A 13,630-nucleotide genomic window follows, 5' to 3' on the forward strand; every position below is an offset into this window, starting at 1 on the left:
TTGGTGTGAATTAAAGGATAAGTCAACTGACAAAAGATCAAGGTCACTGGATTATAGTTTGTTTGTTTGGTGTATCACCCCATGAACAGCAAGTGTTATGTTGCAACAGGGACTCCTTGTAGTAGATAGTGGCTACCTCGCTGTACAACATAGGGGAAGGCTTGCCATCCAGAGCAATTAGGATCAAGTGTCTCTTTCTTAGCTTCTCATGAAACACAAACCGCCATTGGTAGGGAGTATCGAACCATTCACCTGGGATCTTCACTTGAGGTTATGTGACCAACTGAAATGAGCTATCACAGCCCTCGGTGGATTACAGGTCAAGGTCATTAGGGTCCAAAATTCAAAGACAAAGCAGATCTATGTCTATGACCATGGCTCTTGACAGGGAAAGTTTTGAAAAGGTTTTTGAAAACAAACGAAAAAAACAAACAATTTAATTTAAGATTGCACCAATATTTGCATTTCTGTTAGCCCAGCAAATATGGAGGTGGAAGGAAACAAGTCACATCATAGTAATGTGAAATGTATATTTTGCTCCCTGCATCTATTTTTGAAGTAAAAAAAAAAAAAAATCAACTTCAGCTATATGAGCTGATGTCTTTTTGATGATTATGCCAAAATACGGGGCCCTGACCTATCAGTGTTCTAGTTATTTCTGTTTACAAATTGCAATACAAAAAAAAGTGTACAATTTGTATATAGATAGCTACTCGGAAATGATATAGCAGTGTTGATAGCAATGCACTCATTAGGATTTCAGACCTGAAAGGTGTACATACATAGAACAGGAGACCAAACATACAGTAGGCTGTTTGATAAAATGAGAAGACAAACTGATATTTAAAAAATGAATACTTTATTTCCCAAAAAACATTTAAAAATAATTTATGATGCTCTATTACCTTAGATATTTGATATTTTACATATGATTTCTTTTTCATGCACATTTAAAATTTCTATCACAGTTCATTGTTATTCTCACTGTTTGACTTCCAGTCATGGGTCCATGGGTTGAAAGGTCACTTGATGTCGCCCCAGGCAGGGTTATCTCCCTTTGAGGATTGCTACAGGTATTATAATACAGAGAACCTCAAAGTCACCTTGTATAGCGATGACGGAGATCGAAAATCGAAAATGCTGAGGATAAATCATAATGAGTCGCACTCTTCCACACAATGTCCATCGGAAATCCTGAAAATTCTTCCTCATTGTCTAGTCATATCTGTTATGGCTGAAGTGTAAACTCTAACATAATGCTAACAATAAATAAAAGGAAACAGCCACATAACAAACCATATGCCTATGCTGTTCCAGATAGGTGTAATTAACACTCCACAAAAAAGACTAGACCTCACTCATAATCTCAGTTTGGTAAAACCCGAGAGATAATAACTGTAACATATCAATTTAACAATGTTCTCTGCCTACACTACACTAGATACATCAGGACTACATTATAACAGGAGACACAGTCAATAGGATCTATTATGATGGACATGTGTGGAAATCAGGAGTGCAGCACCATGGTAGTCACATCAGAACAGGTCATTGTTCGTCAATTGTGGCCAGAGTACTGTCTCGTGGAAGCAATCAGTGAGAATGTCTTTCATCAAGTAGGATTTACAAGTTCCTTAAGAGAGTGCTGGCTGCTATCAGTATCACTGCTAGGATGCCTTGACTCTTCAGGGCACTGCTTCCACCTGTAAAATAAAGAGTTATTGACAATGTAGGTAAATGTTTATGCAGTGGACCTTACCATCTGTGGGTTTGAGATCCTTTCATGGATTGATTTGTGAAGTATTGAATATAAATATTGTACAGCCTCATTGCTAATGTAGTTGTCTAGTATTTACAGACTTGCTTTATTTCAAAACTGTATTAAAAAAAGAAGTTTTGTGAATATGTATTTATAACTGTATCGTTGTATAGAGTATCCATATTTCCTTTACTGTACCCAACTCGAATTAATGTGGGATACTTACTGAGCTGCGTCTGTAGAGTGTACTCCATGGCCCGGTACCAGCCTTCATAGTGAACCTCACAGCGGAACAGTTTGTCCTGGTCAGTCGACAACAGGCTGATAGCTACAGAACTCTTAGCATCACCATACCCTGGTAAAGGAGAGCATTTAAACAAGGATATACTACAAAGATTTCAACTGACTTGGTCCATCATGAGTAGTGATGCTCTCTAATGGCTTGCATGGTTAAAGATCAACACGACACCAAAAAGGGGAGATAACTACAGGACAAATTTATCACAACAAATGTTAAAAAACACCCAAGTATAGTAAGTTTAAGGGAAGTAAATGCTAATATAAATCATCTGTTTTTGATTAGGGTTGTATAGGAACTAAACACCACAGGAACAAGTGTTCAATACTTATAAAACACAGAAGATATGTGTACCTGACAGATTGAGACATGACAGATTTGTAATGACGACTCCTTAAAGAACAAGAAGCTTCAAATTATTCAATAGATATTTACATAATGTATACAAGGTTCTTACTTTAGCAAGGTTGTTAATTTGCTCAAATCATGAATTCAAAATAGATATGAAAATTAGGTCTAACACAGAAACGTTAAGTGTAAGATCTGCTTGATAAATGGACTTACCACTTGAGAGTGTGTTTTCAGTGTAGTAATAAGCGTCTTGGGTGAAGTCCACATCATTTTTGTACCAACGAAGGAAGGGGGGTGGGTTTCCGTATGTGGCTTTACAGGTAAGGTTAACAGTGGAACCAGCGGATGGCGAACTTTCCCAATAGACGGAAACGTTTGTTGGTAGAACTGCAACAGAGAAAAATAGCATTTAGTATCTGCTACTACTTCTTCCTAATCCAAGGGTCCTACTCTTCATTAATATAATCTTTCCCTACCTTGAGGGTGTGACAGAAATCCAAAAACAAAGGGAATATTGTTGGTTTTTAAATCAGGGACTGGACTATCAATATATCCTGAAAGGTTGGAGTTCTCTCTTATCACATCCTCAAGGTAGGGGAGGATTATTTCTTCCATTACAGTCCAGATGTTCAGTAATACAATGTAGATGTGACCTGATCAAATTGTCGATGTGACATCATTGTATGGTCAATGTGATGCATTGTATTACTGCCAGTATCCCTCATACCCAAAGGGTTGACAGAGAAATCACACTGTAGTGGGGGATGGAGAAATTACACTCTAAGGAGTGAAATGTTGTTAACAATGGATAAATGCATATCCACTCATGCACAGATTTGTATACAGGTAGAATACAATTCTTGCATTTTGAAGGTACATATGTACTTAAAAAACTGATTTATTCAGTTAACATTAGCAGAACCTGGTTAGGCGAGTATCAGGATGGTCAACAACACCCATCCTGAAAAGAATCTTAACCGCAAACCTTATTAAAAAGTTTTACCTTGTTAATAGTATGATACTAGACAAGTTAATCTGAATCTGACAGTAATGTACATACCGACAGACAGAAGGTAGGCCTCCTGTGTGGTGGCGCCAACAGTACACTGGTACAGTGCGATATCGGACGTCGCCACATTGGATATTGTTAAGTTGTATGTACCCACAACGGAATACTTGGTAGCACTGGCTAAAATCTGAGTATTCAGTGAGATGGTTGTTGTGGAGGAACCAGACACCTGTAGAAACAACAATATCATAATTATAACACAATTTAGCCAATTAAAAATGTCAATAAATTATAACAATAAAGGCATCTACAATATCCAGATTTATGGGTTTCATGTCCTTAGAATAGCTGATGTTATATGGTGACAGACTGGGATTACTGAATCTGTGGTAATAGACCGTTGGTATGTATATTTTTCATTTCAACAAATTTTATTGTTTAGAAAACTAATGGATTGGACAACAGGCAAGGAAAGCCTATAGAAGTCCTCTCCAATATATGTATAGAAGGATGATATTTATAGAGGGGTGGTAGGTATAGACGGGTTGTACTTATATATGAGTGATAGGTATAGACAGGTGGTATATAATGAGGGATGTTATAAATGTGGTATGTATATAGGGATGGTAGTTATATACAGGTATTAGGTATAGAGGGTGATAGGTATAGACAGGTTGTATATATAGACAGGTGGTATATATAGAGGTGTGGTAGGTATAGAGAGGTGGTATGTATAGAGGGGTGGTAGGTATAGACAGGTGGTATATATAGAGGTGTGGTAGGTATAGACAGGTGGTATGTATAGAGGGGTGGTAGGTATAGACAGGTGGTATATATAGAGGGTGGTAGGTATAGACAGGTGGTAGGAATAGACAAATGGTATATATAGAGGGGTGATAGGTATAGACAGGTGGTATATATAGAGGGTGGTAGGTATAGACAGGTGGTATATATAGAGGGGTGGTAGGTATAGACAAGTGGTAAATATAGAGGGTTGGTAGGTATAGACAGGTGGTATATATAGAGGGGTGGTAGGTATAGACAGGTGGTATATATAGAGGGGTGGTAGGTATAGACAGGTGGTATATATAGAGGGGTGGTATATATAGACAGGTGGTATATATAGAGGGGTGGTATATATAGAGGGGTGATAGGTATAGACAGGTGGTATATATAGAGGGGTGGTAGGTATAGACAGGTGGTATGTATAGAGGGATGTTAGGTATAGACAGGTGGTATATATAGAGGTGTGGTAGGTATAGACAGGTGGTATATATAGAGGTGTGGTAGGTATAGACAGGTGGTATATATAGAGGGGTGGTAGGTATAGACAGGTGGTATATATAGAGGTGTGGTAGGTATAGACAGGTGGTATATATAGAGGTGTGGTAGGTATAGACAAGTGGTATGTATAAAGGGGTGGTAGGTATAGACAGGTGGTATGTATAGAGGGGTGGTAGGTATAGACAGGTGGTATATATAGAGGGGTGGTAGGTATAGACAGGTGGTATGTATAGAGGGATGTTAGGTATAGACAGGTGGTATATATAGACAGGTATATATAGAGGGGTGGTATGTATAGACAGGTGGTATATATAGAGGTGTGGTAGGTATAGAAAGGTGGTATATATAGAGGTGTGGTAGGTATAGACAGGTGGTATATATAGACAGGTATATATAGAGGGGTGGTAGGTATAGACAGGTATATATAGAGGGGTGGTAGGTATAGACAGGTGGTATGTATAGAGGGGTGGTAGGTATAGACAGGTGGTATATATAGAGGTGTGGTAGGTATAGGTTAGTGGTATATACAGGTGGTAGTTACAGACAATCGCTAGTTATAGAGAGATACATTAGTTTCATCAAACCACAAACAATTTTACAAATAATTCCACAGTGTTGTGACATGACCTTATAAGGAACTAACCATTTTCCACGTGACACTGTCAGATCCGAGGTTGCTGACGATACAAGCCATTGTGGCGGTTCCTCCGATCTCCACAGATGTATTATAAGGCGCAATGTCAAAGGTGGCGCCCTGGCAGGCTGGAAAATAAAAAAATAAAGTGACAAATTTATGATAAAACATCGGGCTACAAGAAAAGTATAGGGCTAAATAACTTCTGGCTAGAAAAGTATAGGACTAAATAACTTCTGGCTAGAAAAGTATAGGACTAAATAACTTCTGGCTAGAAAAGTATAGGGCTGAATAACTTCTGGCTAGAAAACAAAGTTAACATCTTACATTTTAAATTAGCACATTTATCATTAAACGGTATTGCGTAAAATAAGCTAGTGATATTGTGTCATGCCAGGTTCAAGAGACGAGTACGTTTGTGAAACATGTACAGCATATGCTCTCACTTTGAATGAGCTTACAAAAAAAGATAAATAAATACAACAAAAAATGTAAATAAAAATGAAAAAAAAAAAAAACCATTTTAAATGGGGAATTTCGGGGACAATCTTATTTCGTCGCAGTGTAATATTAGTGTTTGATACCACAGGACATCTCTGCCATGTAAAACGTTAATTTACTATCACTTAATTGTGTTAAAGGCGATTTCTTAAATATCATAAACAAAAGACGGACGGAAGAAAGCAATACATTCCTACGAAAATGCCACAAAAGAGACGCATAAAAAAATTAATCCATTTTTCTGAACGATAATGAAGGTGAAATAAGTAGAATAAAACCATTAAGACGCCCAACGTAGAGCGGTCACTTACCTCCAAGTAAGGCGGCGAAGAATGCTACAATTCCAAACATGATGCTGGTGATCGGCTGTGTTGGTAAAGGATGATCCGCGCAGTATGTGGACTGATTCGTTATGTGTCGGAGTTTTATACCCCCCGTTTGTTTGGGGAGTATATTCCTTAACCACGCAGAGTACATCACCGAATTGGACGGTTACAATTGGATTAAGATGGATTCCATTAAATTAGCGGTATTTTGGTTATAGTTTACCTGGAGTTTCACTGATTAGCTCCCTAGTCACCAGTCCGGGTAATTAAGTACCATGTTTATACGGATATTTTACGTATTAAAACAGTGTGCATTGTAATATAGATAGTTACACATACCTGTGAAATATACAAAACTTCGTCGTCAATACAAAAACTTAAATGAGCTGGGTCGGGATTTAGATTCTAAAACGGCGTCACTCAAGTTGGTGACTCTGACATAGTATGTATGATTGTTTAAATAAAATGAATACCAATATTTTCGTCCAGTTTACATCTTTTACTAAAATGATATTACATCAACCATCACTTCACACCCGAGTCCTTCTAGGTCTCTGTGGGTATTGGACATGCCGTGCACCCTATACGCATTGCTAAACATTGGGATAACTACTTACAAAATATACAAAATGGATCGAAAAACACTTATGCTTATTCCATTAAACTCATTAACGGTACCTAAACTACTTGTGTTTCCGTCCGCGAGAACTATTTGTTTGTCCGGAGATCTCTCCCTCTCTCAATTTTTTTCTCTTGTTGATTTGAAACTGAATGTACGTATGCTTCATGACACAGGTACCCGTTGTTTTATGCATTTGTTTTCTGTTCTCCAATCACGTATGCTACGAAGTATTGGATGGTGTTAATGGGTATGAGCGAGGGGCGATTATGTAAGTATAGATTGCGAGGACGGCCTTATAGAGGTTAGGTTTTGTAGTGTGTAACGTCCTATCAACAGTTATAGCCATCTGAGGACGGCTTTAACGTCCTATCAACAGTTATAACCATCTGAGGACGGCTTTATAGATGAAGGAAGTTGGAAATGACATGATTCCCAGACTAAAAAAAAAACTAAAGGTTTTATCTTAATCGTCCCTTTTTTCAGTGATGTACATTTCTAGTCAAAAATAGCTTCATTCTAACTGCTAAATTATGTCACCATTTTTATTTCGTATGTTTGGAGCAAACAAGGACCCAGACGGCTATATCTAAGTACATCTAGCTATTTTACATAGTATTTATTCACGATTGGTACCAAAACTTTCCGGAAAGCAGTTTTGTGCGTGATGAATTTGTAATAAATTTCGTGTAGATTTATAAGAGAATATCTTGCTTCAAACGACATCGATTTAAATAGAAAGACAAAAGGCGAAAGCAGGCGAATTTAACAGTTTATGTAAATTTAGACTTGAGAGACGAAACATATCTACATATAGACTATTTTATCTCAAGTTAATTAAATTTATCGTCGCCATCCAGAAACATACTTGATTTTGTATTGTTTAACGTCCTATCAACAGTTATAACCATGTGAGGACGGCCTTATAGAGGTTAGGTTTTGTAGTGTGTAACGTCCTATCAACAGTTATAACCATCTGAGGACGGCTTTAACGTCCTATCAACAGTTATAACCATCTGAGGACGGCTTTATAGAGGTTAGGTTTTGTAGTGTGTAACGTCCTATCAACAGTTATAACCATTTTAGGACAGCTTTAACGTCCTATCAACGGTTATAACCATGTGAGGACGGCCTTATAGAGGTTAGGTTTTGTAGTGTGTAACGTCCTATCAACAGTTATAACCATTTGAGGACGGCCTTATAGAGGTTAGGTTTTGTAGTGTGTAACGTCCTATCAACAGTTATAACCATGTGAGGACGGCCTTATAGAGGTTAGGTTTTGTAGTGTGTAACGTCCTATCAACAGTTATAACCATCTGAGGACGGCTTTAACGTCCTATCAACAGTTATAACCATCTGAGGACGGCTTTATAGAGGTTAGGTTTTGTAGTGTGTAACGTCCTATCAACAGTTATAACCATTTGAGGACGGCCTTATAGAGGTTAGGTTTTGTAGCGTGTAACGTCCTATCAACAGTTATAACCATCTGAGGACGGCCTTATAGAGGTTAGGTTTTGTAGCGTGTAACGTCCTATCAACAGTTATAACCATTTGAGGACGGCCTTATAGAGGTTAGGTTTTGTAGTGTGTAACGTCCTATCAACAGTTATAACCATGTGAGGACGGCCTTATAGAGGTTAGGTTTTGTAGTGTGTAACGTCCTATCAACAGTTATAACCATCTGAGGACGGCCTTATAGAGGTTAGGTTTTGTAGTGTGTAACGTCCTATCAACAGTTATAACCATCTGAGGACGGCTTTATAGAGGTTAGGTTTTGTAGAGAGTAACGTCCTATCAACAGTTATAACCATGTGAGGACGGCTTTAACGTCCTATCAACAGTTATAACCAGGTGAGGACGGCCTTATAGAGGTTAGGTTTTGTAGTGTGTAACGTCCTATCAACAGTTATAACCATCTGAGGACGGCCTTATAGAGGTTAGGTTTTGTAGTGTGTAACGTCCTATCAACAGTTATAACCATTTGAGGAGGGCCTTATAGAGGTTAGGTTTTGTAGTGTGTAACGTCCTATCAACAGTTATAACCATTTGAGGACGGCTTTAACGTCCTATCAACAGTTATAACCATATGAGGACGGCTTTATAGAGGTTAGGTTTTGTAGTGTGTAACGTCCTATCAACAGTTATAACCATGTGAGGACGGTCTTATAGAGGTTAGGTTTTGTAGTGTGTAACGTCCTATCAACAGTTATAACCATTTGAGGACGGCCTTATAGAGGTTAGGTTTTGTATTGTTTAACGTCCTATCAACAGTTATAACCATGTGAGGAGGGCTTTAACGTCCTATCAACAGTTATAACCATTTGAGGACGGCCTTATAGAGGTTAGGTTTTGTAGTGTGTAACGTCCTATCAACAGTTATAACCATTTGAGGACGGCCTTATAGAGGTTAGGTTTTGTAGTGTGTAACGTCCTATCAACAGTTATAACCATCTGAGGACGGCCTTATAGAGGTTAGGTTTTGTAGTGTTTAACGTCCTATCAACAGTTATAACCATCTGAGGACGGCCTTATAGAGGTTAGGTTTTGTAGTGTGTAACGTCCTATCAACAGTTATAACCATCTGAGGACGGCTTTATAGAGGTTAGGTTTTGTAGTGTGTAACGTCCTATCAACAGTTATAGCCATTTGAGAACGGCATTATAGAGGTTAGGTTTTTTAGTGTGTAACGTCCTATCAACAGTTATAACCATCTGAGGACGGCTTTATAGAGGTTAGGTTTTGTAGTGTGTAACGTCCTATCAACAGTTATAGCCATTTGAGGACGGCCTTATAGAGGTTAGGTTTTGTAGTGTGTAACGTCCTATCAACAGTTATAACCATCTGAGGACGGCCTTATAGAGGTTAGGTTTTGTAGTGTGTAACGTCCTATCAACAGTTATAACCATCTGAGGACGGCCTTATAGAGGTTAGGTTTTGTAGTGTGTAACGTCCTATCAACAGTTATAACCATCTGAGGACGGCCTTATAGAGGTTAGGTTTTGTAGTGTGTAACGTCCTATCAACAGTTATAACCATCTGAGGACGGCCTTATAGAGGTTAGGTTTTGTAGTGTGTAACGTCCTATCAACAGTTATAACCATCTGAGGACGGCCTTATAGAGGTTAGGTTTTGTAGTGTGTAACGTCCTATCAACAGTTATAACCATTTGAGGACGGCCTTATAGAGGTTAGGTTTTGTAGTGTGTAACGTCCTATCAACAGTTATAACCATTTGAGGACGGCTTTAACGTCCTATCAACAGTTATACCATTTGAGGACGGCCTTATAGAGGTTAGGTTTTGTAGTGTGTAACGTCCTATCAACAGTTATAACCATGTGAGGACAGCCTTATAGAGGTTAGGTTTAGTATTGTTTAACGTCCTAACATCAGCTGGGGGTGGCTCAGGCAGGGAACTGTCTTTAAATTTTGTAAATGGAAAATTTTAAGTCAAGGAATTCGCTACGGTTAGACAGATATACTGGGACCTATATAATATATATTACGCGCGTCAAAGATTCTTGGTATGTAACACTTTCTCACCATTTTTTCTCGTCTAATCGATAATTTTTTAACATTAATTCATGTATGCTTTGTATTGTTAAAACTTAACTTCCCAAATAAACGTGTGTATATATGATACCCGACGAGTTATATGACTGAACATGTCCTCTGTTTGTCAACACATATTTACCGTGAGGATTGGGGTGTATTTCTGTCCGCTAATTAGCCGTATCATAGTATACACAATTCCTGACTCAGTATGATGTAAACCTGTTGAATACTCTAAATAGCTATCTCTAGGTGTCGTAGGTCTTCATTGCCGAGAGCGTGACTCACACTGATCTTAGTTAACAATTAAATACCGATATCGATACGATCACCACTTTTTTTTTCACTTTATAAAAATCATTCATCAGAAATTGAAAAGATGTCGTAGATTATACTCTAGAATCCGACGCATATTTGAAATTGTATTGCTTGCAGATCAGACACGTGGATTTAAATTATCAAGTCCATTATATTGTACGGTTGTGAGGTTTGAAGATTTTGGGAATACAAAAAATAAAGACAACTGTATTGAGGCACGGGAAATTTTCCTTCGAGTGTTAACGGTCTAATCTTCACTTTAACCACGGACAAATTATAAATATTGAAATTCATCACCAATTTGTTGACTAATTACATTTTCTTTCCTTATACTCAATCTGGTGCGATCTGCCAGTTTCAACAAAAAATTGATGTTTGGTTTTACGAAATTTACAAAAAATGACTCTTTATAAGTTATTAATTTTCAAAATTGCAGTTATCCTTAAAAATTTATATAACTTTTGATGAATTGTGTGCATCACTCTCCCATTTCTTTAAGCAATGGTCATAAAGTTTCCGACGTCGGCGGCAACAGAGAAACGAATATACAAGGAAGAACGGAATGACCAGGAGGACGCTAACCAAGGCACGGGAAGTGATGGACATTAGTAAAAGTTGTGAGCATTGAATAGTGTTAGAATTAACTTTTGCCGTCGGTGCCGGAAAGGATTACTCACATTATATATGTATAAAATATTGAATAATAGATAAGATGCTCTCCTTCTCCCTCTCTCTCTCTCTCATGATGTTTCTCCACGTGTGACTGTATGATAGTGTGAGATAATGTATTTTAGTATTGTAAATAAGCCATCTTGAATTTTGTAAATATATACAGTTTTATTGTAAGGAAAGGGCTTTGTATAAGTTGAAAAACTTGTGCCCGATCCAATTGTTTAAAGGCAAAAAATATGTTTAAATCAAATAAAGTTTCAACTTAATAATATGTTTTAGCCACTACTCGGACAGGTATCCCATAAGTGACTCATCCGAGTGACTACATGTAGGTCCGTGTGAAGTCAGGAGGCATCGTTATCAGTTTTCGAGAACATGATTGTTTTTTCTTCATCATCATTCTCAACAGATGTAGAGTAAATCTGTTCGGTCCTGGGGATTTATACAGGCTTAGTCAGACAGACTTCTTAGCTCGCAAGGGTAAGACTTTATAGTAAACTAGAGGACAGCGGTTCAGTCTCGTGTGGGAAATTAATGGCATTTGTCTCTACGTATCACAGCAGATCTAGAAGTTGCTATTTCCACGATGTTTATTTAGTTAATACTGGTATCAAGGATAGTAACTCCCAGAAGGCAAAACATGACCAGCTTTTAAATTTGTTCAATAAGTCACAGGTCGCTAATACCACTATCAGTAAATATATATCAACGTAATCGTAAAGATTAATGCAAATACATTTGTATTTCATACGGCCATTGAGAGAAATGTCAAATATTTCATACAACTATTGAGAGTTAAGATGTAATGAATTTATTTGGACAATAGGTAGATTAGGCTTTGTTACATAATAATATAATGCATAGACGGGCGGTACCATGGGTTGATGCCGAGTCCCTGTGAGAGCATGGGCTGGTGCCGAGTCCCTGTGAGAGCATGGGCTGGTGCCGAGTCCCTGTGAGAGCATGGGCTGGTGCCGAGTCCCTGTGAGACCGGGGCCGCGGTGGCCGAGTGGTTAAGGTGTCCCGACACGTTAACACTAGCCCTCCACTTCTGGGTTGCGAGTTCGAAACCTACGTGGGGCAGTTGCCAGGTACTGACCGTAGGCCGGTGGTTTTTCTCCGGGCACTCCGGCTTTCCTCCACCTCCAAACCTGGCACGTCCTTAAATGACCCTGGCTGTTAATAGGACGTTAAACAAAAACAAACCAAAAAACCCTGTGGGACCATGGGCTGGTGCCGAGTCCCTGTGAGACCATGGGTTGGGGCCGAGTCCCTGTGAGACCATGGGTTTGGAATTTTGTGCTAAGTCCCTGTGGGATGAGGACAGAGACGCAGCATTACTGTGACAATATTTTGTCGGGAACATTCACCAAACTTGCTTCAATTGCATCTTTGGTGGGAAGCGAGAGGGCCAGCATTGCTCACCTGGATATTTCAGTAATCATGGCAAAATACTCTCATATAAGTTATGTTACAGATATTTTCTTACTTTTTGAAGTGTCTCTCCTCAAAATTGAGGACCAAAACTGTCATTCAAAAACAAGAAGGATGTTTATTATTTTGCTACATTTCCCCTAGTGTGCCCCACCCCTCCAGTCCCAGGAAGGCACACCCTCCATTTATAAAAAAAATGATCTTGTTTTCTATTAAAATTTTCCAGTCCAAATTTCATAAAAATCCATTCAGCACTAGTGGTTTAACAATCAATTTCCCCCTATTGGGCTCCCCCCCCCCCCCCCCCCCCCCCCCCGTTTATATAAAAGATTGGATCTCTTTTGCCAATATTCTCCTCTCCCAATTTCATCAAAATCCAATCAGTCATGCAGGACTAGTAGTAATTCAAAGGATTGATTTCAATTTGCGTTTTTTGGGCCACAGAGGAGTCACAACCTGTTTATACATTATTGGATCTCCTTTCTCCAGTAATGATCTAGACTAAATTTCATCAAAATCCATTCAGTTGTTCAGGACTAGTAGTGATGTTAAGGACTTTGCAAAAATAGCTGAATCAAAATTCCTTTCAAGGAAATACAGCTAAATAATAAGATTATAATGCATAACAAGTTTCAATCAGATCCATCAAAAATATATAAATCTCTGAACAAACAAAAGTTTACCCCAGACAGACAACGCCACACTATAATACTCCCGTGAAATATGACGGGCATATAAAAATCAACCAAGAACTTTCTCATGAATAATAACTAAAATCAATAAATTCCAACACAACCCACCCGTCAGCCATTTTATTTCTCTGATCATTATCAAAATCAAATGGACATAATGAAAGACCGAGGGGAACCTACACAT

At 38.4% G+C, this 13,630-nt stretch overlaps 1 protein-coding gene across 1 annotated transcript; it reads right to left on the reverse strand.

Moving 5' to 3' along the window:
- Positions 1 to 840: 840 nt before the first annotated feature.
- LOC117325694 (cell adhesion molecule 2-like) lies at positions 841 to 6,280 on the reverse strand. The gene is made up of 6 exons (XM_033882113.1): positions 6,148 to 6,280; positions 5,345 to 5,463; positions 3,469 to 3,646; positions 2,622 to 2,795; positions 1,986 to 2,114; positions 841 to 1,703 (listed from the first exon to the last, which is right to left on the reverse strand). The coding sequence occupies exons 1-6, from the start codon at positions 6,185 to 6,187 to the stop codon at positions 1,624 to 1,626; spliced, it is 720 nt and encodes a 239-aa protein (XP_033738004.1). The 5' UTR covers positions 6,188 to 6,280; the 3' UTR covers positions 841 to 1,623.
- Between the last annotated feature and the right edge of the window lie 7,350 nt (positions 6,281 to 13,630).

Source organism: Pecten maximus, chromosome 4, assembly GCF_902652985.1.
Source record: "Pecten maximus chromosome 4, xPecMax1.1, whole genome shotgun sequence".
Lineage (NCBI taxonomy): Eukaryota > Metazoa > Mollusca > Bivalvia > Pectinida > Pectinidae > Pecten > Pecten maximus.